Genomic DNA, 26176 nt, shown 5'->3' on the forward strand with positions numbered 1-26176 from the left:
TTATTCACCTCTTTGAGAAGATTCAAAAATGTCTTGGAACTCCTTGTCCCTAGAAAATTATTTTGATGTAGGATCATACAATCAGAGTAGATTTCTTGGAGAGGTCCAGACAACATCCACGATAAGGCATTATCTTTACCATTCCTTGACTCAAGGCGATACAAAATAACAAAATTTAACATGTAGAAGAATAGTGGCCAGCGTGCCTGTCTATAAGACAATCTTTTGGCAGAACAAATAAATGTAATTTTTTTATAATCAGTAAGGGTAGTTACAGGATGCTTAGCCCCTTCCAGCAGATGCCTCCACACGGAAAATGCTTACTTAACCGCTTTCCGACCAGCTGCATCATACTGCGACAGCTATATGTCGGCTCCTTTAGGCGGGATAGCAGGCGCGCGCATGCCGTCGGAGGGGGTGCGGATGCTGGTGGTCGCAATGACAGCTGGCCACGAGCGATCGCGTGCACGAGAAGCAGAACAGGGATGTGTGTGTATAAACACACACATCCCTGTTCTGTGAGGAGAGACAGATTTTGAGTTCCTAATAGCTAGGAACCACGATCTGTCATCCCCTCTAGTCAGTCCCCTCCCACTTAAAATTAGAACACACAGTCAGGGAACATAGTTAACCCCTTGGATTGCCCCTAGTGTTAACCCCTTTCCTGCCAGTGACATTTGTACAGTAATCAGTGCATCTTTATAGCACTGATCGCTGTATAATTGTCAATCATCCCAAAAATATGTCAAAAGTGTCCGCCATAATGTCGCAGTCACAACAAAAGTTGCAGATCGCCGCCATTACTAGTAAAAAAAAAATAAAAAAAATAAAAATGCCATAAATCTATCCCCTATTTTGTAGACGCTATAACTTTTGCGCAAACCAAGCAATATACGCTTATTGCGATTTTTATTACCAAAAATATGTAGAAGAATACATATCGGAATCGTATCGCAAAAAAATGCTCTGGTCATTGAGCAGCCAAATCTTACGGGGCTGAAGTGGTTGATTGCCAGCAACTCTTTATTTCTAGTGTCCTAATTCTTCCCAGCTAAAGACACTAAAACCAACATGGTTTTATAAAGGCCCTTCTATTGGTTGAACTGGATGGTCTTTTTTCAACCAGACTAACTGTGTAACTACAGTATCTCGCAAAAGTGCGTACACCCCTCACATTTTTGTAAATGTTTTATTATATCTTTTCATGTGACAACACTGAAGAAATGACACTTTGCTACAATGTAAAGTAGTGAGTATACACCGATGGTATAACAGTGTAAATTTGCTGTCCTCTCAAAATAGCTCAAAACACAGCCATTAATGTCTAAACTGCTAGCAAAAAAGTGAGTACACCCCTAAGTGAAAATGTCCAAATTGGGCCCAATTAGCCATTTTCCCTCCCCGGTGTCATGTGACTCGTTAGTGTTACAAGGTCTCAGGTGTGAATGGGAAACAGGTGTGTTAAATTTGTTGCTATCGCTCTCACTCTCTCATACTGGTCACTGGATGTTCAACATGGCACCCCATAGCAAAGAACTCTCTGAGGATCTTTAAAAAAAGAATTGTTACTCTACATAAAGATGGTCTATTATATAAGAAGATTGCCAAGACCCTGAAACTGAGCTGCAGCACAGTGGCCAAGACCATACAGCGGTTTAACAGGTTCCACTCAGAACAGGCCCCCCCATGTTCGACCAACAAAGTTGAGTGCACATGCTCAGCATCATATCCAGATGTTGTCTTCGGGAAATAGACGTATGAGTCAACCAGCCTTGCTGCAGAGGTTGAAGGGGTGGGGGGTCAGCCTGTCAGTGCTCAGATCATACGCCGCACAAAGCTTTAAATTGGTCTGCATGGCTGTTGTCCAAGAAGGAAGCCTCTTCTAAAGATGATGCACAAGAAAGCCCGCAAGAGGGACCAAGATAAACGTATTTGGTTCAGAAGGTGTCAAGCATGTGTGGCAGCAACTAGGTGGAGAGTACAAAGACAAATGTGTCTTGCCTACAGCCAAGCATGGTGGTGAGAGTGTCATGGTCTGGGGCTGCTGCATGAGTGCTGCCAACACTGGGGAGCTACAGTTCATTGAAGGAACCATGAATGCCAACATGTACTGTGACATACTGAAGCAGAGCATGATCCCCTCCCTTCGGAGACTGGGCCGCAGGGCAGTATTCCAACATGATAGACCCCAAACACACCTCCAAGACGACCACTGCCTTGCTAAAGAAGCTGAGGGTAAAGGTAATGGACTGGTCAAGCAAGTCTCCAGACCTAAACCCTATTGAGCATCTGTGGGGCTTATTAAAGTGGGATTCTGGCCTGAAAAAAAAAATTAAAAGTCAGCAGCTACAAACACTGTAACTGCTGACTTTAAATAAGTACTTACCTGTCCTGGGTGCCCAAGATGTCGGCCGCCTGAGGCGGACCCGTCCCTCGGCTCTCGGGTCCCGGCACCGCCATCCTAGGTAAGGGAAATAGGCAGTGGAGTCTTCACTGCCAGTTTCCTACTGCGCACGCGCGAGCGGCGCGGTGCTCCGTTCTGTGAATGGCCCCGTGGTGTTCTGGGAACACACACAGTTCCCAGCTCACCAAGGAGAAGAACGCGCCACGGAATAGGAAGAGGCAGATTAGGAAGACTGCCTAGCAACAAGGGTTTAGGTAAGTTTAAACATTTTTATTTTTTTCAAATTTATTTAAAAATTTTTTTAGGATTTTTGGTGATTTTTTTTTTTCGGGGTGGCCCTCCACTTTAAAGGCAGCCTGTGCCTTGGATGACCTTCAACAGCTGTGTAATTGGAGCAATTATCCTGGAGAAATTCCTTATGAATCTTTTGTAAAAACTGGAAAATCCAACAAATCATTGTCATATTTCCTTAAAGGCCAAGTTCAACTTTGTCCACCTTTTTTTTTTTCTAAATTCCAGCTCCCCTATGTACCAATATAGCATTATGTACTTATTTTGCAAAAATAAAAAACAGCTTTAATTCTACACTGGCTTACCTAACTCTCTTCATAGCTGTTTAAACACACTGCTCGGTTACTTCTTCCTTACTTCCTGGTCAGACTTTAGGTCATGACACAGGAAGGAGTTGACCAGCTGAGGGCAGATGCAGGGTGTGTGCTAATGAGATAAGCTGGTCAACTCCTTCCTGTGTCATGACCTAAAGTCTGACCAGGAAGTAAAGCAGAAGTAATCGAGCAGTGTGTTGAAACAGCTATGAAGAGAGTGAGGTAAGCCTGTGTAGAATTAATAGAAAGTGGTTTTATTTTTGCAAAATAAGTACATTAATTATATAATGGTACATAGGGGAGCTGGAATTTAGGAAAAAAAAAAAAAAAGTTAGCTTAGACTTTAACGTTCCTAAGGGCAGGCCAGTCCACCACTGCTTTGATTTTGTTGGAAGGCGCGTGGTCTAATGCATGAATCATTAAAAAAGAGTTTATTATAAACAAATTAGGTATATAAAGAGAAACACTACATATTCATACATATGAATAAAAAGCAATGTTAAACACTTGATGGATTGTTATAAAGTGATATCCACACAAGGCATGATCAAATGATGGCTAACGCGTTTCAAGGGTTTTCCTCTTCACCAGAGCCTTAGAGAGCCAAATCTAGTCTGTGTGGGGTATAATATATATAAATAGATAGCATTACTGATGTGGTCTGTCAATAACGGTTATATGGCGTCTACACAGCATTGTGTAGTGAGTCTGGCTTGCACCTTTTCCAACACCAATATTTTCATTATCCACTTCATTCATACATTCATTTTTTTCAAATCAGTTTTCTTCTTTTTTTACCATCACTAAGAGCCCTTTCACACCGAGCTGTCCATAGTGTCGGTGGTAAAACGCCGATATATTTAACGGCGTTTTACCGTCGGATTAGCGGCACATTTTGGCCACTAGCGGGACGCTTTTACCCCCCGCTAGTGGCCGAGAAAGGTTTAAAACCGCCTGCAATAGCGGCGTTTTGCCGGCGGTATCCCAGCGCTGCCCCATTGATTTCAATGGGGAGCAGCGGTGGAGGAGCGGTAAACACAGCGCTCCTTCACCGCTCCAAAGAAGCTGCTGGCAAGACTTTTCCTGATGTCCTGCCAGCGCAGCGCTCCAGTGTGAAAGCCCTCGGGCTTTCACACTGGAGACAATGCTGCAGCTGTTTGAGGGCGGATTGCAGGTGCTATTCTTAACGCTATAGCGCCTGCAAAACGCCCTCGGTGTGAAAGGGGTCTAATACAACTTATACCATTACAATATATACTTTTACCTATATCACAGTTCTCTCATTCATATCAGCATAGAGTTACAGTTGTGCTCATAAGTTTACATACCCTGGCAGAATTTATGATTTCTTGGCCATTTTTCAGAGAATATGAATGATAACACAAAATTTTTTCTTTCACTCATGGTTAGTGTTTAGCTGAAGCCATTTATTATCAATCAACTGTGTTTACTCTTTCTAAATCATAATGACAAAAGAAACTACCCAAATGACCCCGATCAAAAAAGTTTACATACCCCAGTTCTTAATACTGTGTATTGCCCCCTTTAACATCAATGTCAGCTTGAAGTCTTTTGTCGTATTTGTGGATGAGGCTCTTAATCTTCTCAGATGGCAAAGCTGCCCATTCCTCTTGGCAAAAAGCCTCCAGTTCCTGTAAATTCTTGGGCTGTCTTGCATGACCTGCACATTTGAGATCTCCCTAGAGTGGCTCAATGATATTGAGGTCAGGAGACGGAGATGGCTATTCCAGAACCTTCACATTATTCTGCTGTAGCCAATGACAGGTCGACTTGGCCTTGTGTTTTGGATCATTGTCATGTTGAAATGTCCAAGTAAATCCCATGAGCAGCTTCCTAGCTAATGAATGCAAATGTTCCTCCAGTATTTTTTGATAACATACTGCATTCATCTTGCCATCAATTTTGACCAAATTTCCTGTGCCTTTGTAGCTCACACATCCCCAAAACATCAGCGATCCACCTCCGTGTTTCAGAGTAGGAATGGTGTACCTTTCATCATAGGCATTGGTGACTCCTCTCCAAATATAGCGTGTATGGTTGTGGCCAAAAAGCTCTATTTTTGGTCTCATCACTCCAAATGACTTTGTGCCAGAAGGTTTGAGGCTTCTTTCTGTGCTGTTCGGCGTATTGTAAGCGGATACTTTGTGGCATTTGCGTAGTATTGGCTTTCTTCTGGCGACTCGACCATGTAGCCCATCTTTCTTCAAATGCCTCCTTATTGTGCATCTTGAAACAGCCACACCACATGTTTTCAGAGAGTCCTGTATTTCACCTGAAGTTATTTGTGGGTTTTTCTTTACATCCCAAACAATTTTCCTGGCAGTTGTGGCTGAAATGTTAGTTGGTCTACCTGACCGTGGTTTGGTTTCAACAGAACCCTTCATTTTCCACTTCTTGATTAGAGTTTGGTCACTGCTGATTGGCATTCTCAATTCCTTGGATATCTTTTTACATCCCTTTCCTGTTTTATACAGTTCAACTACCTTTTCCCACAGATCCTTTGACAATGCTTTTGCTTTCCCCATGACTCAGAAGCCAGAAACGTCAGTGCAGCACTGGATGAAAGATGCAAGGGTCTGTCAGGAGTCCAGAAACTCATTAACCTTTTATACACACACACTAATTACAAGCAAACAGATCACAAGTGAGGATGGTTACCTTTAATAGCCATTCAAACCCCTTTGTGTCAACTTGTGTGCATGTTATCAGGCCAAAACCACCAGAGTATGTAAACTTTTGATCAGGGTCATTTGGGTAATTTCTGTTGTCATTATGATTTAAAAAGAGTAAACGCAGTTGACTGATAATAAATCGCTTCAGCCAAACTCTAACCATGAGTGAAAGAAATGTTTTTGTGTTATCATTCATATTGTCTGAAAAATGGCCAAGAAATCATAAATTCTGCTAGGGTATGTAAACTTATGAGCACAACTGTATTTATCCTCTAATGCAATGTTGTGCATTCACATATGCATTCACATATGTATGTGTTTGAGACTTTTTTTTGCATATATATTTTATATATTATATGTTGTGTGTATATGTGTATATATATATATATATATATATATATATATATATATATATATATATATATATATATATATATATATATATATATATATATATATATACACACACAGTATCTCACAAAAGTGAATACACCCCTCACATTTTTGTTAATATTTCATTATATCTTTTCATTTGAGAACACTGAAGAAATTACACTTTGCTACAATGTAAACTAGTGAACAGCTTGTATAACAGTGTAAATTTGCTGTCCCCTCAAAATAACTCAACACACAGCCATTAATGTCTAAACCGCTGGCAACAAAAGTGAGTACACCCCTAAGTAAAAATGTACAAACTGGGCCAAATTAGCCATTTTCCCTCCCCAGTGTCATGTGACTCGTTAGTGTTACAAGGTCTTAGGTGTAAATGTTGAGAAGGTGTGTTAAATTTGGTGTTATCGCTCTCTCACTCTCTCATACTGGTCACTGGAAGTTCAACATGGCACCTAATGGCAAAGAACTCTCTGAGGATCTGAAAAAAATAATTGTTGCTCTACATAAAGATGGCCTAGGCTATAAGAGGATTGCCAAGACCCTGAAACTGAGCTGCAGCATGGTGGCCAAGACCATGCAGCAGTTTAACAGGACAGGTTCCACTCAGAACAGGCCTTGCCATGGTCAACCAAAGAAGTTGAGTGCACGTGCTCAGCGTCATATCCAGAGGTTGTCTTTGGGAAATAGTGATATACAGTAAGTGCTGCCAGCATTGCTGCAGGGATAGAAGGGGTGGGTGATCAGCCTGTCAGTGCTCAGACCATACGCCACGCACACTGCATCAAATTGGTCTGCATGGCTGTTGTCCTAGATGATGCACAAGAAAATCTGCAAACAGTTTCCTGAAGACAAGCAGACTAAGGACATGGATTACTGGAACCATGTCCTGTGGTCTGATAAGACCAAGTTAAACTTATTTGGGTTAGATGGTGTCAAGCGTGTGTGTCGGCAACCAAGTGAGGAGTAGAAAGAGAAGTGTGTCTTGCCTACAGTCAAGCATGGTGGTGGGAGTGTCGTGGTCTGGGGCTGCATGAGTGCTGCCAACACTGGGAAGCTACAGTTCATTGAAGGAACCATGAATGCCAACATGTACTGTGACATACTGAAGCAGAGCACGATCTCCTCCCTTCGGAAACTGGGCCACAGGGCAGTATTCCAACGTGATAACGACCCCAAACATACCACTAAGACAACCACTGCCTTGCTAAAGAAGCTGAGGGTGAAGGTGATGGACTGGCCAAGCATATCTCCAGACCTAAACCCTATTGAGCATCTATGGGGCATCCTCAAATGGAAGGTGGAGGAGCGCAAGATCTCTAACATCCACCAGCTCCATGATGTCATCATGGAGGAGTGGAAGAGGACTGGTGGCCACACAAAATATCAACACTTTGGGCCCAATTTGGACATTTTCACTTAGGGGTGTACTCACTTTTGTTGCCAGCGGTTTAGACATTAATGGCAGTGTGTTGAGTTATTTTGAGGGGGCAGCAAATTTACACTGTTATACAAGCTGTACACTCACTACTTTACATTGTAGCCAAGTGTCATTTCTTCAGTGTTGTCACATGAAAAGATATAATAAAATATTTACAAAAATGTGAGTGGTGTACTCACTTTTGTGAGATACTGTATCTTATTGCTATGTTTTTAACATTTTCATTAACGTCTGCAATTCTATTGTTATCTATATCTGCTTGGTGTCTGTTTAATTCAGAGTGCTATGATGTGGAAGGATAACTCCTAGAGCAAAGGTGAATACGCCCACAAAGCTACACCACCTATACAGTGCTTTGCTACAATACCCATCCAGCCTCCTTTATCTATTTATACATATTATAACACACAGACCAGATTTGGCTCTCTAAGGCTCTGATAAAGAGTAAAACCCTCGAAACGTGTTAGCCATCATTTGATCATCCCTTGTGTGGATATCACTTTATAACAATCCATCAAGCGTTTAACATTGCTTTTTATTCATATGTACGAATACGTAGTGTTTCTCTGTATATACCCAATTTGTTTATAATAAACTCTTTTTTTTAATGATTCATGCATTAGACCACGCGCCTTTCTTTTTCTTTTACATATAGCATTTCGGACTTCCCCTAGTCGGCCTAAGCAGCAGGGCATGCATGATCACTTCACACTTATATCATCAAGAATTACTACCACCTTACTAAGGCCCTCTGCACTAGCGCAGGAGAACATCTTTTCTGTCTATACCTGTCAGGGCTGGGCTCAGCCCTTCCTACTCAAAGTTGGACGCTCAGCTGTTGGTTAATTGCCAGCTCTTTTCTCTTCACAGTAACTCACCTGTTGATGATATCCTGCTCATCAGTCCTGCCTACTTAAGCCATCCAGCCCAAATGATCTCTGCCTTCGTCTTGGTCAAATCTATAGAGACGCTCTCCTGTGTTCCTGTTAAAGACTTGCTTGGCTAACATTCCTTTTCCTTCTGGCTCCAGATCCTGCTTGCTGTTCTACTATGCTCATCTCTGGCTCCCTGACGTTTTGGCTTGTCTGACTATCCGTTCTGGTTCCTGAACTTTGGCTATGTTTTGTCTATGTTTACCTTTTTATTATTATTATTAAACAAGTGTGATTTAACTGTACTTCTGTCTCAGTCTGATTCACGGTTTCTGACAATACCTTTATTTGATTTTGTTGGGATCCATGCTTACTCCTTCTGTAGAAACAATGTATCCCTAGAACTGGATCTTTGTTCAAACTCACATTTCTCCAGTTTGATTTACAAATGATTCTTCCTTAGTCTTTTCGAAGACAGTGCAGACATGCTTGCGATGTTCCTACAAGTTATCAGAAAAAAGTAGAATATCATCCAGAAATGCTTTCACAATCTGGTCCAACACATCTCGCAAAACATCACTGATGAAATGTTGAAAAGTTGCAGAAACAATGCAAAGGCCAAAAGGCATGACCAAAGAATCAAAATGTCCATATTTGGTTCTAAAAGCAGTTTTTCATTCGTCTCCGGGACGTATTTGGATAAGGTTATATGCCCCCAATAAATCTGAATTGGTAAAGATGTTGGCAGAGTGAAATCTTTCCAGCATATCAGAAATTGGGAGAGCGAATAGCAATATTTAATAGTAATCTTGGTCAAGTCCCTATAGTCGATGCAAGGACTCAGGGTGGAGTCCTTCTTGACAAAGAATAAGGCTGCGCTGGTGGTAGAGGTTGAGTGCCTGATAACCCCCTTCTCTAAATTCTCATCAATCCACTGACTCCCTAAGCACCTTCAGTTCAGGTTCTAATAGGCAATATACAGTATATGGCTAAAGGGTATTTCCAGCCCTGGAAACAATTAAATGGGAAAGTCGTAAAGGCAATGGAAGGTAATTGAACAACATTCTTTTTGTAACAAAGTCTCTGAACTCACAATACTGTGGAGGCAGCTTAACATACAACTAGGATAGTTACAAGAATCGCTCGAAAATCTGTGGTCTGTGAAGGACTCGGTAAGATTCTTTACAATGCTCTTTGCAATGTCCCTCAGTTTATGGAGGGATTATGGATAGAGAACCAAGGAATGCCCAGGACCATAGGGAATTCAGGTAATCTGAAAGCTGAAAGTCTCATGATGGTCAGCCCCAATTTGGAGTTCAAGTGGAACTGTTTCATAGGTAACTGGTCCTGAAGATAAAAGTGGACTATCTATCATCTCTATATCAATAGAGGCTAGTTTATTTCCCATTTGAATATTATTTCTTTGGGTGAATTCTATGTCCATAAGGTTCCCCTTGGTTCTGGAGTTCAGGATGGCAGAGCATTATATTTCACAGCCCTCAGTGGTAAGTCTTCATGAAAAAATGGGGGGACAGGCTGGGTAATTAAACTTATTTGTTCAGACGATAGAACATCAATGGCAGCATTTTTCTTTTAACCTTGTTGGGACAATTAAGTGCTTAATGTTCAGAGGCCCCAAAATATAAGCATAGGTACTATGATTGCCTTCTCTCTTTCTCCTGAGTAGAAATAGATCTTCTAATAACATCCACCTGCATAGGTTGAGGAGTGTTGGAATCCAGAAGAACTTGTGGACCCTTTTGAGCAAACTGACTGGTAGAAAAATGCATGCTTCCATTACTTCCTAGAATTCCCAGTTTTGCCTTCCTTTTTTTTCCCATAAACCTTTGATCAATTCGAAGACATAATTTAAAAAAGGAGTCTACTCTAGCGAGATTGACTTTTATTTATTCAAAAAGCCCTCGAGGGAACTGACTTTTGTGCTGCTGAATTTCAAGTGGTATCTGAAATTCATCGTCAGAATTCAGATGTACTCTGCAAGTGAGTATCTAGCCTGCTGTAAATTGTGCAATTTTGCTTTGGCAGTAACACAGCAGTTGGGAGCTTCAATAACTTGATACATAGCAGTCACAAAATAATCAAAATTATTCAGGATAGCATTGTCCTGCTCCAAATAGGGGAAACCCAGGCTCTGGGGTCAGGCTCAGAGACCAGTGGCTGTAGCAGGAGAGCTTCACAGGTAAATAATAATAAGAAAATACAAGTAAAAGCAGATCCCCCTGGCGAATGACGTGGGCTCATCTGAGATGTGGGGTCTAAGCACTAACCAGTATTCCCCAGAGCTCCCGATGGTGGAAATTGGTTTTGCTACATGTTAGAACCAGGTCGCGGTCCTCAGAGTTGAGCAAGCCGGGGTCCATTAGCAGATATAGTAGGTAGGAATCAGAGGGAAGCATAGTCAATGAATAAGCCAAGGGTTGGTAACAAGTAGTAGTGAAAGTTAAGGACAGCAGCAGGTATGCAAGGAGCAAGATATCGGCTGGAAAAAACAAAATAATCTGGCAAGCAGGAAATGTACAGACATGGCCTAAATCAGGAAGTTCATAGGAGGAGCAAAGGATTCAAGAGAAACAAGAAATAACCTAATGTTTTTAAAGGAATCAATCAGGAGATTGTCGAGCATTCCCAGGGGCACAGCGAGAAGAGCCACCATCAGACACAGCAGAGGTTGCAGATTCACACCCAGTTCCTGACACAGAATTAACAATTATCAGGGTAAGATAGTGGTGATTTTACAATGGTATTCAACAGTGAGGTAGCTCCCAGTGCTTCAGCCTGACTGACCTTCAGACACAGGGTCACACCAGTTGCTGTGCCATGGTTTTGGACCCAGGAAATGCTCTAAGGGTAACTATTACACAAGGGTCTGGAAAGCACCACAATACAGATGGTAGCTCCTCAATCCTCCAGTATGGCCGCCAAAGTTGTTACAGAGGTTCCGCCGATAGAGATTGGCTTATGCAGCATTTTTGATTGAAAGAAAAAAAAACTAAGTACTGAGTATCTTGATTAAAAGGATAAGTTCACCTTTCATAACATGTTACGCCCATATTCAGGATGTAACATGTTGTGGATGCACTGGCCCCTGCCCCACCCCCCGCTGTGACAGCAGACCGGGAATCTTCTCCCGTGTCTGCTGCCACAATACAAAAAAGACATAGCCCTGCGGGGCTCCACCTACCTGAGCAGATCACTCATGAGTGGAAAACTACAAGCTCCAGCAGACTTTGCGGTTGTCGGTTTGTAGTTTTTTTTAATGAACTATCATGGCGCTGTGGTAGTTCGAGTCTTCCTGTCAGAGTGCATTGGCTTGCTCGTATGAGGTACAAACAAGCTGATACACTGGCAGATCTGCAGGAGACCTGCTTGGCACCAGCGATCAGTACTGCTTTAGAGCAGGGATATGCAATTAGCGGACCTCCAGCTGTTGCAAAACTACAAGTCCCATGAGGCATAGCAAGACTCTGACAGCCACAAGCATGACACCCAGAGGCAGAGGCATGATGGTACTTGTAGTTTTGCAACAGCTGGAGGGCCGCTAATTGCATATCCCTGTTTTAGAGGCTCCTGCAACAAAAAATAATAAATGCACATTTTTTTCCCTGCAAAAAGATGTGCATATATTTTTTTTTAAAGTAAACTTATCATTTAAAGGAAAAATAAAATAATAATAATAAAAAGGCTAGCAAAAATATAATTAAACTTTCTTAGCACAGATGAGGGAAAGGCCCCCAACCACCAATGACGCAAAAAAACGATGCGTTTAAAGATGGATAATACGGATTGAGGCCTTCAACATTGTTTTTGTTTGCCAGTGTCCAAATCTCCTGTTGGCAGCAGCATGTAACGCAATGGTTTCAGGATTCCTGTGTCTCTCATTGGATGAAGAAAAAAGTTTTGGCTTTTCATACACTTTCATTTAGTCTCAAATTGGGTTTGTGGGTCTGTGGCATAGTTCTCAATGTCTAATATATTTGTGTATGATAATATTATAGTTGTGTATGTTCTTTCTATTAATAGCCCTGAGGAAAATGCTGATGTGAAATTACTAAGAATAATAAAAATAGCAATTATGATATAAGTATTAAAGAGTATCTAAACCCAAAAACAAAAATGTGCATTGCAGCTTACCAGGCCTTGGATGTGGTATTTGCATTTGTTTTTTATTTTCCGGTATTTTTCCTTTATTGTCACATGGTAATCCTGTAAAGAACACTCTTCTTGTCCTATGGTGACAACACTCACTCACGCCACTGTACATGTGGAGAAAACATGGCTGCCACTAGGCTGCTCTCTTGATTTGGACTACAAGCATGCCTTCCTCTCCATTCCCATTAAAGAGTGGGGCAGGGGAATTTTCGGTCTACAGAAGAAAGATAACATTGGGGGTTATTTACAAAAGGCAAATCCACTTTGCACTACGAGTGCACTTGGAAGTGCAGTCGCTGTAGATCCAAGGGGGACATGCAAGGAAAATAAAAAACAGCATTTTAGCTTGCACATGATTGGATGATAAAATCAGCAGAGCTTCCCCTCATTTCAGATCTACCCCTCAGATCTACAGCGACTGCACTTCCAAGTGTACTTTCAGTGCACTTTCAAGTGCACTTGTAGTGCAAAGTGGATTTGCCTTTGGTAAATAACCACCAGTGTTTGTGGTTTCAATTCAATTTTGGAAAGATCAACAGGTATTTTCTGTATAGAAAGAAATAGCTAAGGGGGTACCACATCCAATGAAAACTGTTAGAAGGAAACAGAATCCACCCTCTCAAACAGACCTCTATACCAGAATAAAAGATATAGAGCTAATGGAGAAAATGACAGCCAGGATACAAAATAGACTGGAGGCACATGATAAGGTCTGGGAGGAATGGCATAGGCGAGGGGACCCGCCCTAGGCCAGCGGCCAAGCCCCCCCCTCCCCCCTCTTATCCCTCTTTTCTTCCTTCCTCTTTTATTTACTTTCCTTCTATATAAAGCTAAAATATATTCACTCCAATGATGTTATTTGCTGGCTGACAGTCCTAGATGATATGGCATGTCTTATACCACTACTGTGTGTGGATGATTACAATCAGAAGTTCACTGACTATCGGATTGAATGTCTACCAGCTGCACTTAGTTATATGCGACACTACAGTTCTATGTATGCATATATTTTTATGTCTAATAAAAATTGTTATTTGAAAAAAAGAAAACTGTTAGAAAATTGTTTTTGGACATTTGAGCGGACTTTACTGGTACCAGAAATGAACACTTTATAGTTTTACAAAAAGAATTGTTTATTTAATGTTACAAAATGGATACAAATATGCACAGGGTAAAAACAAGAGAAAATAGAGCTCTCATTGGTATAACCACAGGTGTATATGAAAATAGTAGATTCCCTATTACTAATGAGTCAAAGAAAGCTCAACGTTTCGCTATCGCTTCTTCAGGACCTATTTCCATTGACTGCAGGCAAAGGGATTCTGTATGGGAAAGAAAAAAGTATCAAAACTTCATCGGACGGATAGCAAATGCAGACAAATTCCATGTATCAATATAAACCCCATAAATAGTATGGGGACAGTGTATATAGAGTGTGCCACTCACATAGCAGAGAGGACACTCCCATGTGTGGCGATGTGCCGCCCAGAGGCAACCAGATCAGCGAAACACTCCCTAGATCAAGACGACCAATAACATCTGATGCCCCATTCTATGAGGAGGACAAATGAAAATAAGCCCCCCACATAGATATATATGAAGTTTTGATACTTTTTTCTTTCCCATACAGAATCCCCTTGCCTGCAGTCAATGGAAATAGGTCCTGAAGGGATAGCGAAACGTTGACCTTTCTTTGACTCATTAGTAATAGGGAATCTACCATTTTCATATACACCTGTGGTTATACCAATGAGAGCTCTATTTTCTCTTGTTTTTACTTTATACATATTTTTATCCATTTTGTAATATTAAATAAACAATTCTTTTTGTAAAACTATATAGCGTTCCTTTCTGGTACCAGTAAAGTCCGCTTAAATGTCCAAAAACTATTTTCTAACAGGTATTTTCTGTACTTACCAAAATATTTTTAGCTTGAAAACAAACTGATGCAGCCATTATATATATGTGACTGGTATACTGCAATATATTATATTTGTGTTTCTGAGTTTAGATATCCATTAAAAGTTTTTTGTTTTCGTTTTTTTAATATGTGGGAGTTTTACAGTCCTGCATATAAAATGGGGTTAAATTATTACAAATAAAGGATACAAACTATCTGCAGAGTTACTTTGTTAGAGCCAAAATATAGTTTGCTTTCCCCATCAATAGGCTACATTTTTCCTTGAAAACAGTGCATGCCTCTCGAGTCAACAACCCTTTGAGGAAGAACGACAACTGCAGCCTTCTATAACAACTTGTTAAAAAGGGAAATAGACAATTTCATTGTACAAATTGTTTTCAAGACTTTCCCCGCAGGTTGTTTGAATGCTTCAATCCATCCTACCTTGCTGTACAAACATCTTTACATCCTAATTGCCTCCACATCAATAGCTCCAAAATAAAGCAGTGACCTGAAAGCAAAACATTAACCGCAAAGAAGTTCATTTTTAAAATCCCTCAACATGGCCGGAGGGGGTGGCAAGCTTGATCTGAGAACATGACAAGGCACTTATTGAAAAAGGGGGGTTGAGTGCAAATTACATCTGTGGCAGGGATAGAAGGCATTCCTTTAATCCTTTTCAAATGTGAGCCAACAATGAAGGGGGGACATCAAAGATGACACAGAATTTTCACGAGAGTAAACACAGAGTTTTGTCTGAAAAAGATACTCCATGAGAAAAAGACCTTTTGGTAAATATGGCGTAACAATATGTTTGTCCTCTGTAATGGAAGCTGAACTAACACGCCACTTATTTATCTTTGGATAATACAGTCACAGAAGGCACAGGGATTACTTTTGAAATTCTATATTCAGTTCTGGTATACCATGTCCCCTAATGTACGGTATTACTTTTAACAAAATAGTTTAAAAACTCCAACTAATTTATTTTCCGATTTTAATAGAGTGGGCAAGAGTTATAATTTCTGTGTTTTTTTCTCTGTGACCCTACTGGGCCACTTCCTGCCCTTGTGATAGCGGTACAAGAAATGTAGTAGTAGTAGAGGAGTTCAAATAAAGTGTGGATAAAAGTGATACCTGTAAAAAAAGATACTTGACACAAAGTGATCAAATTATTCTCAAAAAACAATCCATATACATACACAGTTTTATCACCCTGTGATTTTTATATAAAATTGTTTCTTATTGTATTTTTCTGCCTCCTTGTAAGGTCTTCCATGAGCTTCTGAACCTCTCCTTCCCCTCATTTCTGTTTATTTGGAAGTTGCAATTCACGAAAATTTTAGTTGTGCTGTGCTCTACGCACACTACAAATCCTATAGACCATAGTCCCTAGTCCATCTCGGGAGTGAGAAAGAGAAGGTGGCTACGTTCCTACATACAGTGGGATCATAAAGAACGAACATAGCCACCCTCTAACAAAGCTGGATCATAGCAGCAGAAAAGGTATGGGGAAATTCAGAGGCGGCTGAGAGCATTGAAAGTAATTTTTCAAGTTAAAGTGGATGTAAACCCGAAAAAAACATTTTTTATGAAGACTTCTACCTGGTACAGTAGAGGATGTCAAGTCATCTGTGCCCAGTCTTGCCACGAAGAGTTAACCCAGCACTGAGCAACCCTCTTGCCTTTTTTTGCTAGGCTAAAAACCGACACTTTAAAAAGAGACCCTTGCAACTCCTTGCTCCCCCCCCCAGTCAATAAGAATACCCAGCACTTCAGGGTATAAAGGAGCAGGTCACATGCTTGTGCAATGTCACATTGATGGTGGCTGGGCCCAGCAAGCAGTTCTGGGCCTGAGAACTGTACATGACTAGGACTGATGTCTCCCTGGCTGACTAAAAAGAACTATGAGCATTATGTGTAAAATGTTGCCAACATCCTTACTTAAATATCAAAGACAGAATGTGCATGAAATGCACATAGGGGTCGCCCCTTAGGACTTTAAAGGCAACAATGGAGTAATGAAGAGTAATTATATATAAAATGCACAAAAGTGCTACTTTTATTAAATTCGTAGAAAAAATATATATAAAAAAATTACAAAAAATACAAATATAAATACAGTTTAACAGTATACATGTGCGTTTACAATACACATATCAAATTATACAAAGTTGATATGTCAACCCAGTGCTTTCACCCTGTAGCCTATAACTTTAAAGGTCAAAGGGATGGTTTTACAGCACATATCCCAACATGTTTCTGAAATTGGTATGTATTATTCCTTCATCAAGGGATTTACAGTTGGGTGATCAATCTTTATCTGCAATATAGATTTAAGCACAGTAAAATAGCAGCATACTATATAGGGCTACTACAGTGTATTAATTACTTCAAAACTCTTTTGAAATCTTTGGGCAGTTGTACTTACATAGCAGGTTCATAGAAATGAGACATAGCAAAAAACAAATAAATAATATGAAACAGGCTGGCTGGAAAGTCCACAAGCAAGCGGAATGGACAGCTTCGGGTGCAGGGCTGACGTCATCACGCCCCCAGGGGCGTGGCTACGCCACGCGCCTCAGCGTCAGGGAGATGCTCTGAGTTCCACTCACAGCTGTCATTGATACAGCTGAGTAACTGGAGCACGGCTCTGATTGGCTGTTGCCTTATCAGAGCCATTCATAGGACGCACACACTCACTGGGCATCTGTCAGTTGTGGAACTGCTGCCCAGAGGTCTGCGTCTTATTCACACATGTCAGGCATACAGGTAACTTTATTACTACTACTACTGATCTTGATGGGATCTAACATCCCTGTGTCCCTGTATTTCAGCTTGATTGTTCCAGCTGCATTTAGGATTATTTATTTATTTATTTCAGGTACTTATATAGCGCCGTCAATTTACGCAGCGCTTTACATACACATTCACATCAGTCCCTACCCTCAAGGAGCTTACAATCTAAGGTCCCTAACTCACATTCATACATACTAGGGACAATTTAGACAGGATCTAATTAACCTACCAGCATGTCTTTGGAGTATAAGCTTATATACTCTCCTCTTTCTCTACCTTTTTACTATGTAGATTTTTATCAGGCGCCTCTTGTGAATGTGTGTCAGCATTCAGCCCTGCACCTGAAGCTGCCCATTCCGCTTGCTTGTGGACTTTCCAGCCAGCCTGTTTCATATTATTTGCTTGTTTTTTGCTATGTCCCATTTCTATGAACCTGCTATGTAAGTACAACTGCCCAAAGATCTAATACACTGTAGTAGCCCTATATAGTATGCTGCTATTTTACTATGCTTAAATCTATATTGCAGATAAAGATTGATCACCCAACTGTAAATCCCTTGTTGAAGGAATAATACATAACAATTTCCGAAACATGTCGGGATATGTGCTGTAAAACCATCCCTTTGACCTTTAAAGATATAGGCTACAGGGTGTAAGCACTGGGTTGACATATCAACTTTGTATAATTTGATATGTGTATTGTAAACGCACATGTATACTGTTAAACTGTATTTATATTTGTATTTTTTGTAATTTTATATATATATTTTTTCTACGAATTTAATAAAAGTAGCACTTTTGTGCATTTTATATATAATTACTCTTCATTACTCCATTATTGCCTTTAAAGTCCTAAGGGGCGACCCCTGGCTGACAACTGAATTCATAACTAGTGGGTGTTGGAGGAAAGAGCTGCCAGGGAACAGAGGTGAGTGTCAGGAGACATCCTTTGCAGAAATACTGCATGGGCAGGGTGACATTGTCTCTAACTTTCCCACTGCTATACTGCAGAACACTTGTTGCACTGAATAGAAATCTTCCCATTCAATATACTGAACTTAGGATCCTTTTATTTTATTTTTTTAAAGCCCCGATGAAGTAAATACAATACTACTGAAATGGTTTTCAAGGTAAGAGTGAAGTCTCCTGTGAATAGCTAACTTTGAAGAACATGTAGAATGTTCTAGTACTGCATGTCTGTGTATGGTCTAGAAATGAGGGAAAGAAGTCACCGCTCTGCCTCATTTACTTGTGTCTAAATTTCAGTTTGCGCTATTGAGCCTGATCAAGAGTATTTAACGTGGTGTTCCAGCCGAAATTATACTTTTTAAATAAAAATACCCCTATAATACACAAGCTTAATGTATTCTAGTAAAGTTAGTCTGTAAACTAAGGTCTGTTTTGCCAGTTTATAGTAGTAGTTTGTTATTTTATAAACTTCCAGCAGGCCGTGGCCATCTTAAGTCTGGGCATCTGAAGCCAGACTGTATTTCTTCCTGGATCTCATCCTTTCATATCTCGCACATGCTCAGTGCAGCACAAGCAGTGTAATAGGTTTCAGGTCAGGTTTCCATAGCAACGGCAGTGTCAGAGGAAGTTGCTGCCCCTTCCCAGAAGGCATTGCAAACAGGAAATGATGCGAAAAGTCAGAATGTATAATACATTCAAATTAAAGCTGATTTCCAGCTGACACTTATTAAGCAGTTACAGCAAGCAGTTTTTTCCCTTTTGTGATAAAAATTAATTGAAAGCTGATCATTGTAAGTACCCATGTGAGTGGTAAATGGTTTGTCTCAACTTTCTAACTGCTAAGTCTGCAGGATAGCTTGTTCTGTTGAAAAACTGAAATACTGGCCAGATTACCAGGTGCAAATAAAACAAAGCAAGCCTAAAAAAAGCAGAAAACTCATACAGCCATCACATCTAAGAATGTATATGCTGCAATATAATAAATATTTGCTTTTGGATTTAATACTGCTTTATTCACTTCTTTCCCACCCACAGATACTTACCCCCCACCCTACTCCCACAACATCGCAAGCAATGTAAGCTTTAATTTAGAGCTCATACAGAGATTCCTTCTCATCACTTTTGTGGGCAAATGGGGTGATGGCAGACGAAAGGGATGGTAAGTATAAGCAGCTGGGAAGCCAGCACTAAATTGAGCCTGCTGTTTTGCCCAGCGTGCAGTTCAGGCGGTTCATTAGCATTAAGTTAAGGCCCACTTTAACCACCATGCTTGCTTATTAAACCTGAGATAATTTTCAGCAAGCTTATGTGTACCTGACAGTTATAAAATTATAACAACAAAAAAAAAAGTTACTAAGCAACTGCCCCAGACAGGACAAGAAAGCCCCAAACATAAAGAAAAACAGCAAAGGTTAAACACCCCAGACAAGAAATGCTGCAGCAATGCGCTCATTAAAAGATTTTATTTTCACTAATCAGGAGCAGATGCCTTTCAGAATTTCATAAGTAAAGACAGTGGCTTTTAAATGTGACAGTCCGCAGAGCATGGCCGATATTAATGACTTGCAAATGGAACAATACTCAGGGCCATTAGTGCTTGGCATGCTGCAAGAGTTTGCCAGAGAGGTGAAACGAAGTTTATAGCTTGCAGGGGAAGAAGAAGAAAAAAAAAAAAGACGAGTTTTATGCAAGCTCATCAATAAACCGTGATCAAAGGAGCGCTCTGTTCAAAATACAAAATACATTAATAAATATATAAAGGGGAAAGCTCTTTGTATTTTGAGGGAAGAATTCAGAGCCTGCAGCAATGGGTTTCAGACAACATAGTAAGTTTTACACACAATGTAGACTAGTCCAGTACTAAACCTGTCTTCACTCGCTTTGCAAAGACTGAGCAGTTCCTTACTGTTGTGAAGGAATTTTGAGCATTCAATATCTTATATGGGAAAAAAGAAAAAGGTTTATGTGCATTAAAGCATCTGTTTGCAGCCTAAAATTAGTGGACTGCCTTACAGCAATGCGTGTGCCAATGCCCTGACTGGAATGGTGTGAATCGAGCATTGGTGGAGAAAAAAAAAAAACATAATATGACACCTGTGCAAAAGTTCAGTCACCCTTCTGGTTGATCAGCACTTTCTGACTTTTAAAAGATCCATAAGTGTTACTAAATCCAGCAATATGAAAATAGTTCATCCCCCCCCCCCCCCCGCCCACAGCTTATAAATATGCTTTTTACATTAAAATACTGCCACTACATACCTTTTTGGCTGATCTGTATACCACCATCACGTGATAAACTGCAGGGTCTGCCTGAGTGCTGAGTGTTCAGGTAGGAGGACATTTCCGCTACAGCCTGTGTCCTCATGCTGTTATGGGAGGCGGATCATCCATCAATCAAGATGTGACATCCCACCCACTGTGTTCTTTTTTAGTTACTGGGCATGAAGGAGGAGGGAGGGACTGGGCTGTCATTTAGGATCTGTATACACACCCACATGTGTGATATCAATATTATGTGACCAGAAAAGCTAAGCTCAAACAGGAAATATTCTCTCCACCAATAGAGACCAAACTGAGCATGTGCAGCTTTACTACCCTCGCTGTGTCTTATCTGGCCTTGCCAAGAGATACCCTGCAGGAGGAGGAGGATCTGTCCATACAGGATCAAAGACCCTTTTTACACAATACAGAGGATTAACCCCTTAAGTTCCACAGTGAGTATAACAAGCATGCTATTCTGCATATACAGACAGATTTTACTGTTGTGGGTTTAGTAACATGTTAAGCCCTCATGCTTACACCCAACAGTCATTGCCTTTCTGTACAGTCCAATTCTGAAAATGAATGCAAGAGATGCTATAAAAATATACCTCAATGCTTCCTGCTTTCAGTTTCTACTATCTAGAATCTGAATAAAAAAGAAAGATACATTGACTTTCTGAAGCCAAGAAAAGATGTGGAAGGTCAAGAAATATCAGCATTATAAATGTTAGTAGACTTCTTGGGTATGCAAAGCTAAATCCTTGTATCACTCCAAAGGGCCAATGGGGAGGTTTGAATATCATTAAAAAAACAATGCAGTGGTCCACCATGACTTGCACAAATATGATCTGCTTTGAGAGAAAAAAACTTACCTAGTTCTTAACACAAAACTCAACATCCACATGCACAAGAACACCTAGATAAGAGAGAGGCAATTTGGGACCAAGTGCTGTCATTACATGAAACCCAGACTGAGTTCTTTGGCAACAAAGGTATATTTTAAGAAAAATTAAATGGAGGAATGTTTAGAGAAAAGGACAGTTCTCTAACTGTTAAGCATAACTTTTAGGTTATATGGCTGTGTAGCATCTAGTGGCGCAGAAAACATTGTATGTGCAGAGAAAAATATATTTTCTAAGTACTAAGAAACTTTGAATGAGAACGTCCCACAGTTGGTGAAGAAACTGAAGGTAAAAAGAGGGTGGATTCTCAAACAAGACAATGATCTTAAACAAAATTCTATAAACCAGTATTTATTGCATTGAAAGATTAAAAAGTACAAAAACAGCCTTCAAAGGTCTCCAGACAATTATCAGAAATCTGTGGGCAGATCTCAAACATGTATCGCATTCAAGAGAACCTAGTAATATCCCTGAACATGAAGCATTCACCAAGGAAAATGAAGACTACAATACTGCCAATTATATTCCCTTTAAAAAAAAAAAAAAGGCAGTTATGGAATAAAACGACAGATGGAGGGACTATTAAAGGGAAATGGATTGCCCTGTTTGAACATAGCACAGGTTTGTATTAAAGCCCAACTGTGAAAAAAAATCTTCATGTTCCACTCCTGTACTGTATTTGGCAAGTCTATTAAATCAGATACAGTAGTACCTAGATGATCTTGAACTGCAGATATGCAATGATGAAGCTCAGATATGAGGCTCAAGGCAAAGGGCTGACTAAGCACAGAAATGCACCACAATTTTTTAGGAGGACTTAAAAAAAAATATATAACATTTTTAGAATATTGCTTAGGCAAAACTAATCTTTCTATATCATTCCTATAGGATAACAATTCTTCATTTCTTGAATTCAGGTTCACTTTAAATAAATATCTCATAACTCCAGTTATGCCAATGGCGCCAACTTGCTGTTCCTTAGGAAAGACTTCAATGGACAGAAAGCATGACAATTAAATAGGAATCTATGACTTGCTACAAGATCCGCTTACGAATATAAACGGAAAAAAGACAGTCATTAGCTTCCTGGGAGGATCCAACTGTCCGAGATTCCTAAGCTGGTGAATCACAGCAACGTCAAAGCAGAATTCTTGGTACGCGTGTTCAAATAAACACTCTAAAAAAGGGAGCTGGCCAGAGCCCATTGAGGAAAACTGCAATTCTTCCCGCTATTTTTCCACTGAATAGCTATCACTGTTTAACTTTTCTGGTGTACAAATATTCCTTCCAGATGCAAGAGTTTTTCCACTTATGTGGTTTAAAAATGTTCAATCTTTCTGGAGCATTACATTAAACATTCCAGTTAAGAAATCATGCAGTCAGGTAACTATTGAAACGGACACCTTAGCAAAATAACCTACTGGCTCCGGAGATTTTAGATTCACATTTACAATAATTTCAAAATAACCGAATTCATCAGAAAATAGTTCCCTGTCATTTTCTCAGCAGTGAAAGCAGCTATCGCTAGATCTTTCCCTCAATGGCTTTCAATGTAATTATCCCCTATTTGACCATCAACCTGTTAACATTCCTCAGTACCATGCTCCGTGCTGGGGATACAATAATAAACAACCCATAGCTCTCAAGCCTGGCTGTCACAAACAAGTAGGGTCCACAATGATTGCTGGAAATCAAGCAATCATGTGATCACTACTTCAGCTTTGACAGTGCAACAAGCATGAAGATAAAAGCCTCAAAACATGGCCCTACAAAAAAGGTCAGCAAAGGCAGCTTCCATATAGGTCCTGTGCCATTTATTCTTGTGCATGTATTTATCCTGGCAAAAATATTTTCCAAGCAATACAGATACATAGATAAATCTTTATTAAGCCAGATTAGTGTAAGCCAACTGTGCTCCTTGACTAGCTAGACTTTGGCCTGAAATTGCTACAGATATACTATATGGTCAAAGGTTTGTGAGCACCTGACCATCATATGTTAATGAACTCGATGGACATAACATTCCAAAATCATAAAGTTGACCACTCTTTGTGACCATAATAGCCTAGCCTCTACAATACCAGGAGTGCTTTAAGCAAGATTTTGAGGGTGTCTGTGGAAATTTTTGCCAGAAGGGCATTTGTGATGTCAGGTACTGATGCAAGTTGAGAATACCTGGCTTGCAGTCAGCGTTCCAATTCAACCCAAAATTGATCAATAGGTTTTGTGTCAGGGCTCTGGGCAGACCACATGATATCCTTCACATCAAACCATGTCTTTATGGACTTGCCTTTGTTCACAGAAGAACAGTCATGTTGAAACAGAAAAGGGCCTCCCCCTAACATTTACCAGAAGGTTGAATGTGTACAATTGTCAAAAAGGTCTTTGGATGTTGTAGTATTAACAGAATCCTCTGAAACACCTTAACTCAATAATTTACAGATGTGTCTCAACATATTTGTGGTTAGGTGTGATGATTAGCTGTCCATATTGAATAAATCTCAATTACTTTTGAGTTTTTTTTATTATTTACAGGTCTTTTGAGTCGTGTGAATTAACCTTTCATTTTGCGTATTAAATCAGAATAAATAGTTGTCTATCCAAAACGAATTACATAGTAATACAGGAAGAATCTAGCCAGATGTTTTATACTGCATGCCTTATCCAAAGTTTGTATCTCATTAAAATGTATGGGCATTTCCAAGAAAAATAACAAAAATTTGACTCTAGCAACAAAAAGGATTCATATGTTTTACCATCCATTATGTGAATACTGGAATCCCATTCCGCATTTTTATGATACTGGATAGACTAGACTACATTTTGTGGCCACACAATAGTACCAGAATTCACCTCTGGGTGAATTTACAGTCAAAAAAGTAAATTTTAGCTCTCTGTCTTGAGAACTCTCAAGAGTTGTAGAAGTAGGGGGGTAATCTCTCTGTATACAAAGTAGTCCAGAACAATTGAGGATTTCCAGCTTTCCATGCAATCCCATTTACCAACCTGGTAGGTAATCAACATGTTCACCCACAGCCTAATAATTCCTTCTGAAAGGATATATCCTTCATTGCTGCCCAGGGATGGAATATCCCTTGAAGAAACAAGCCAACAAAAAGAATTTGTGTGATCTTTAGAGGAACAAGGCTTGAATCTTTAAAAACTTGACCCTGGAAAAAAAGGAGGTTATATCAAGATAATTACATCACAGACAACTCTGTCTAAAGAGCAATCTGATTTAGTATTGCTTCTGTGATGTCATATATACAAACACACACACACACAAAGAAATAGAGCACAAATTTTTGTATAAGCAAAAAATTGGAAGAAAATTTTTACCCATAAGGAGTCGCCGTTTCACCCGCTTGTCCACATCAGTTACTGACGTGGAATTGTACTCAGAACTCTCAATTGCAGCCTCATCCTTTTCTAAAACACAATTAAGGAAAAACATGGAGCATTTGGTTAATCAGAAAGCCCGAATCTACTAACCAGAGCTTCTTGGCAATGTGCACAACTGTAGCTGAAAAAAGCCAGTAGTGAAGGTATGAAAACCATTCCACAAGATTGTTAATCCCCTCCCTCCCACCCTGCCAAAGCCCACCAGGAATATTATTAGTGGCTGCAGAAATATGGATGGTGTTATACACAAGGAAACAAATCTATTAATAACACACAAGGCAGTGGACAGAAGTAGAGACATCTAGTCTTTCAAGAACCAAGAGTGAAACCACAGTGTGAGTAGCAAAGTCCGGTGATGGATGATTATGAAACATTAAAAGATGAGACCTTTTACTAACGTGACATAGGGAAAAAAATAATAAAAAAAGGCACACACAGCATGCACTTTAACCAACCATGACAAAAAAAGAGAAAGAAGAGAAGATCGTTTGGGCAGTGCTGGTTGCCTGTTGTCTATGGATACATTTAAGTAGACATTCAGATGTCGCAAACAAATAAGATTTTTATAATTTGTTGACATGCAGTGAAGCAAGAAAAAGCAGCATAAGGAAGAAAAGTAAGTTTTGTTTTAAAATTTTTGTTTTAATGTGCATACCGCAACACAAGATGGAAAACAATAAGCTTCCTATAATCTAGAACAAGTTAGGAATACATAAAACTAGTAAGAGTAACTTAGGATCAATAGGTTGTTATAGACAAGGAAGGAAATAGACAAAATGAACAGTTATTGATGGGAAGGAAAGAGGGTTTGTAGCGAAAAGGTATTGCAATGCCTTGCTTAAAGGACAACTCCACACAATTTTTTTTGTCACAAAAATTCATATAAACCAATAAATATTAGGATGATTTGCAATTATGGTGTTGAATTGATGCCCACGGCAAAAATAACATTTGAATGTTTCTAATCTATTTGCTTGTGAACCAAAGGTTTTGGCTAACACTTATGCCCCGTACACACGGTCGGATTTTCTGACGGAAAATGTGTGATAGGACCTTGTTGTCAGAAATTCCGACCGTGTGTAGGCTCCATCACACATTTTCCATCGGATTTTCCGACATACAAAGTTTGAGAGCAGGATATAAAATTTTCCGACAACAAAATCCGTTGTCGGAAATTCCGATCGTGTGTACACAAATCCGACGGACAAAGTGCCACGCATGCTCAGAATAAATAAAGAGATGAAAGCTATTGGCCACTGCCCCGTTTATAGTCCCGACGTACGTGTTTTACGTCACCGCGTTTAGAACGATCGGATTTTCCGACAACTTTGGGTGACCGTCTGTATGCAAGACAAGTTTGAGCCAAC

General features: G+C 40.0%; 1 protein-coding gene across 4 annotated transcripts in view; it reads right to left on the reverse strand.

Moving 5' to 3' along the window:
- SCUBE1 (signal peptide, CUB domain and EGF like domain containing 1) overlaps nt 1-26176 on the reverse strand; it is a 461934-nt gene that overhangs the window by 143590 nt on the left and 292168 nt on the right. For 2 of the 4 annotated variants that reach the window (XM_073621951.1, XM_073621949.1), the window contains exon 7: nt 24747-24836. The exons of the other annotated variants lie outside the window; for them this stretch is intronic. In XM_073621951.1, coding sequence (XP_073478052.1) covers nt 24747-24836 — 90 coding nt within the window. The remainder of the gene's footprint in view (nt 1-24746; nt 24837-26176) is intronic. 4 annotated transcript variants of the gene reach the window in all.

The sequence above is a fragment of the Aquarana catesbeiana genome, linkage group LG03, assembly GCF_042186555.1.
Source record: "Aquarana catesbeiana isolate 2022-GZ linkage group LG03, ASM4218655v1, whole genome shotgun sequence".
NCBI classification, from domain to species: domain Eukaryota; kingdom Metazoa; phylum Chordata; class Amphibia; order Anura; family Ranidae; genus Aquarana; species Aquarana catesbeiana.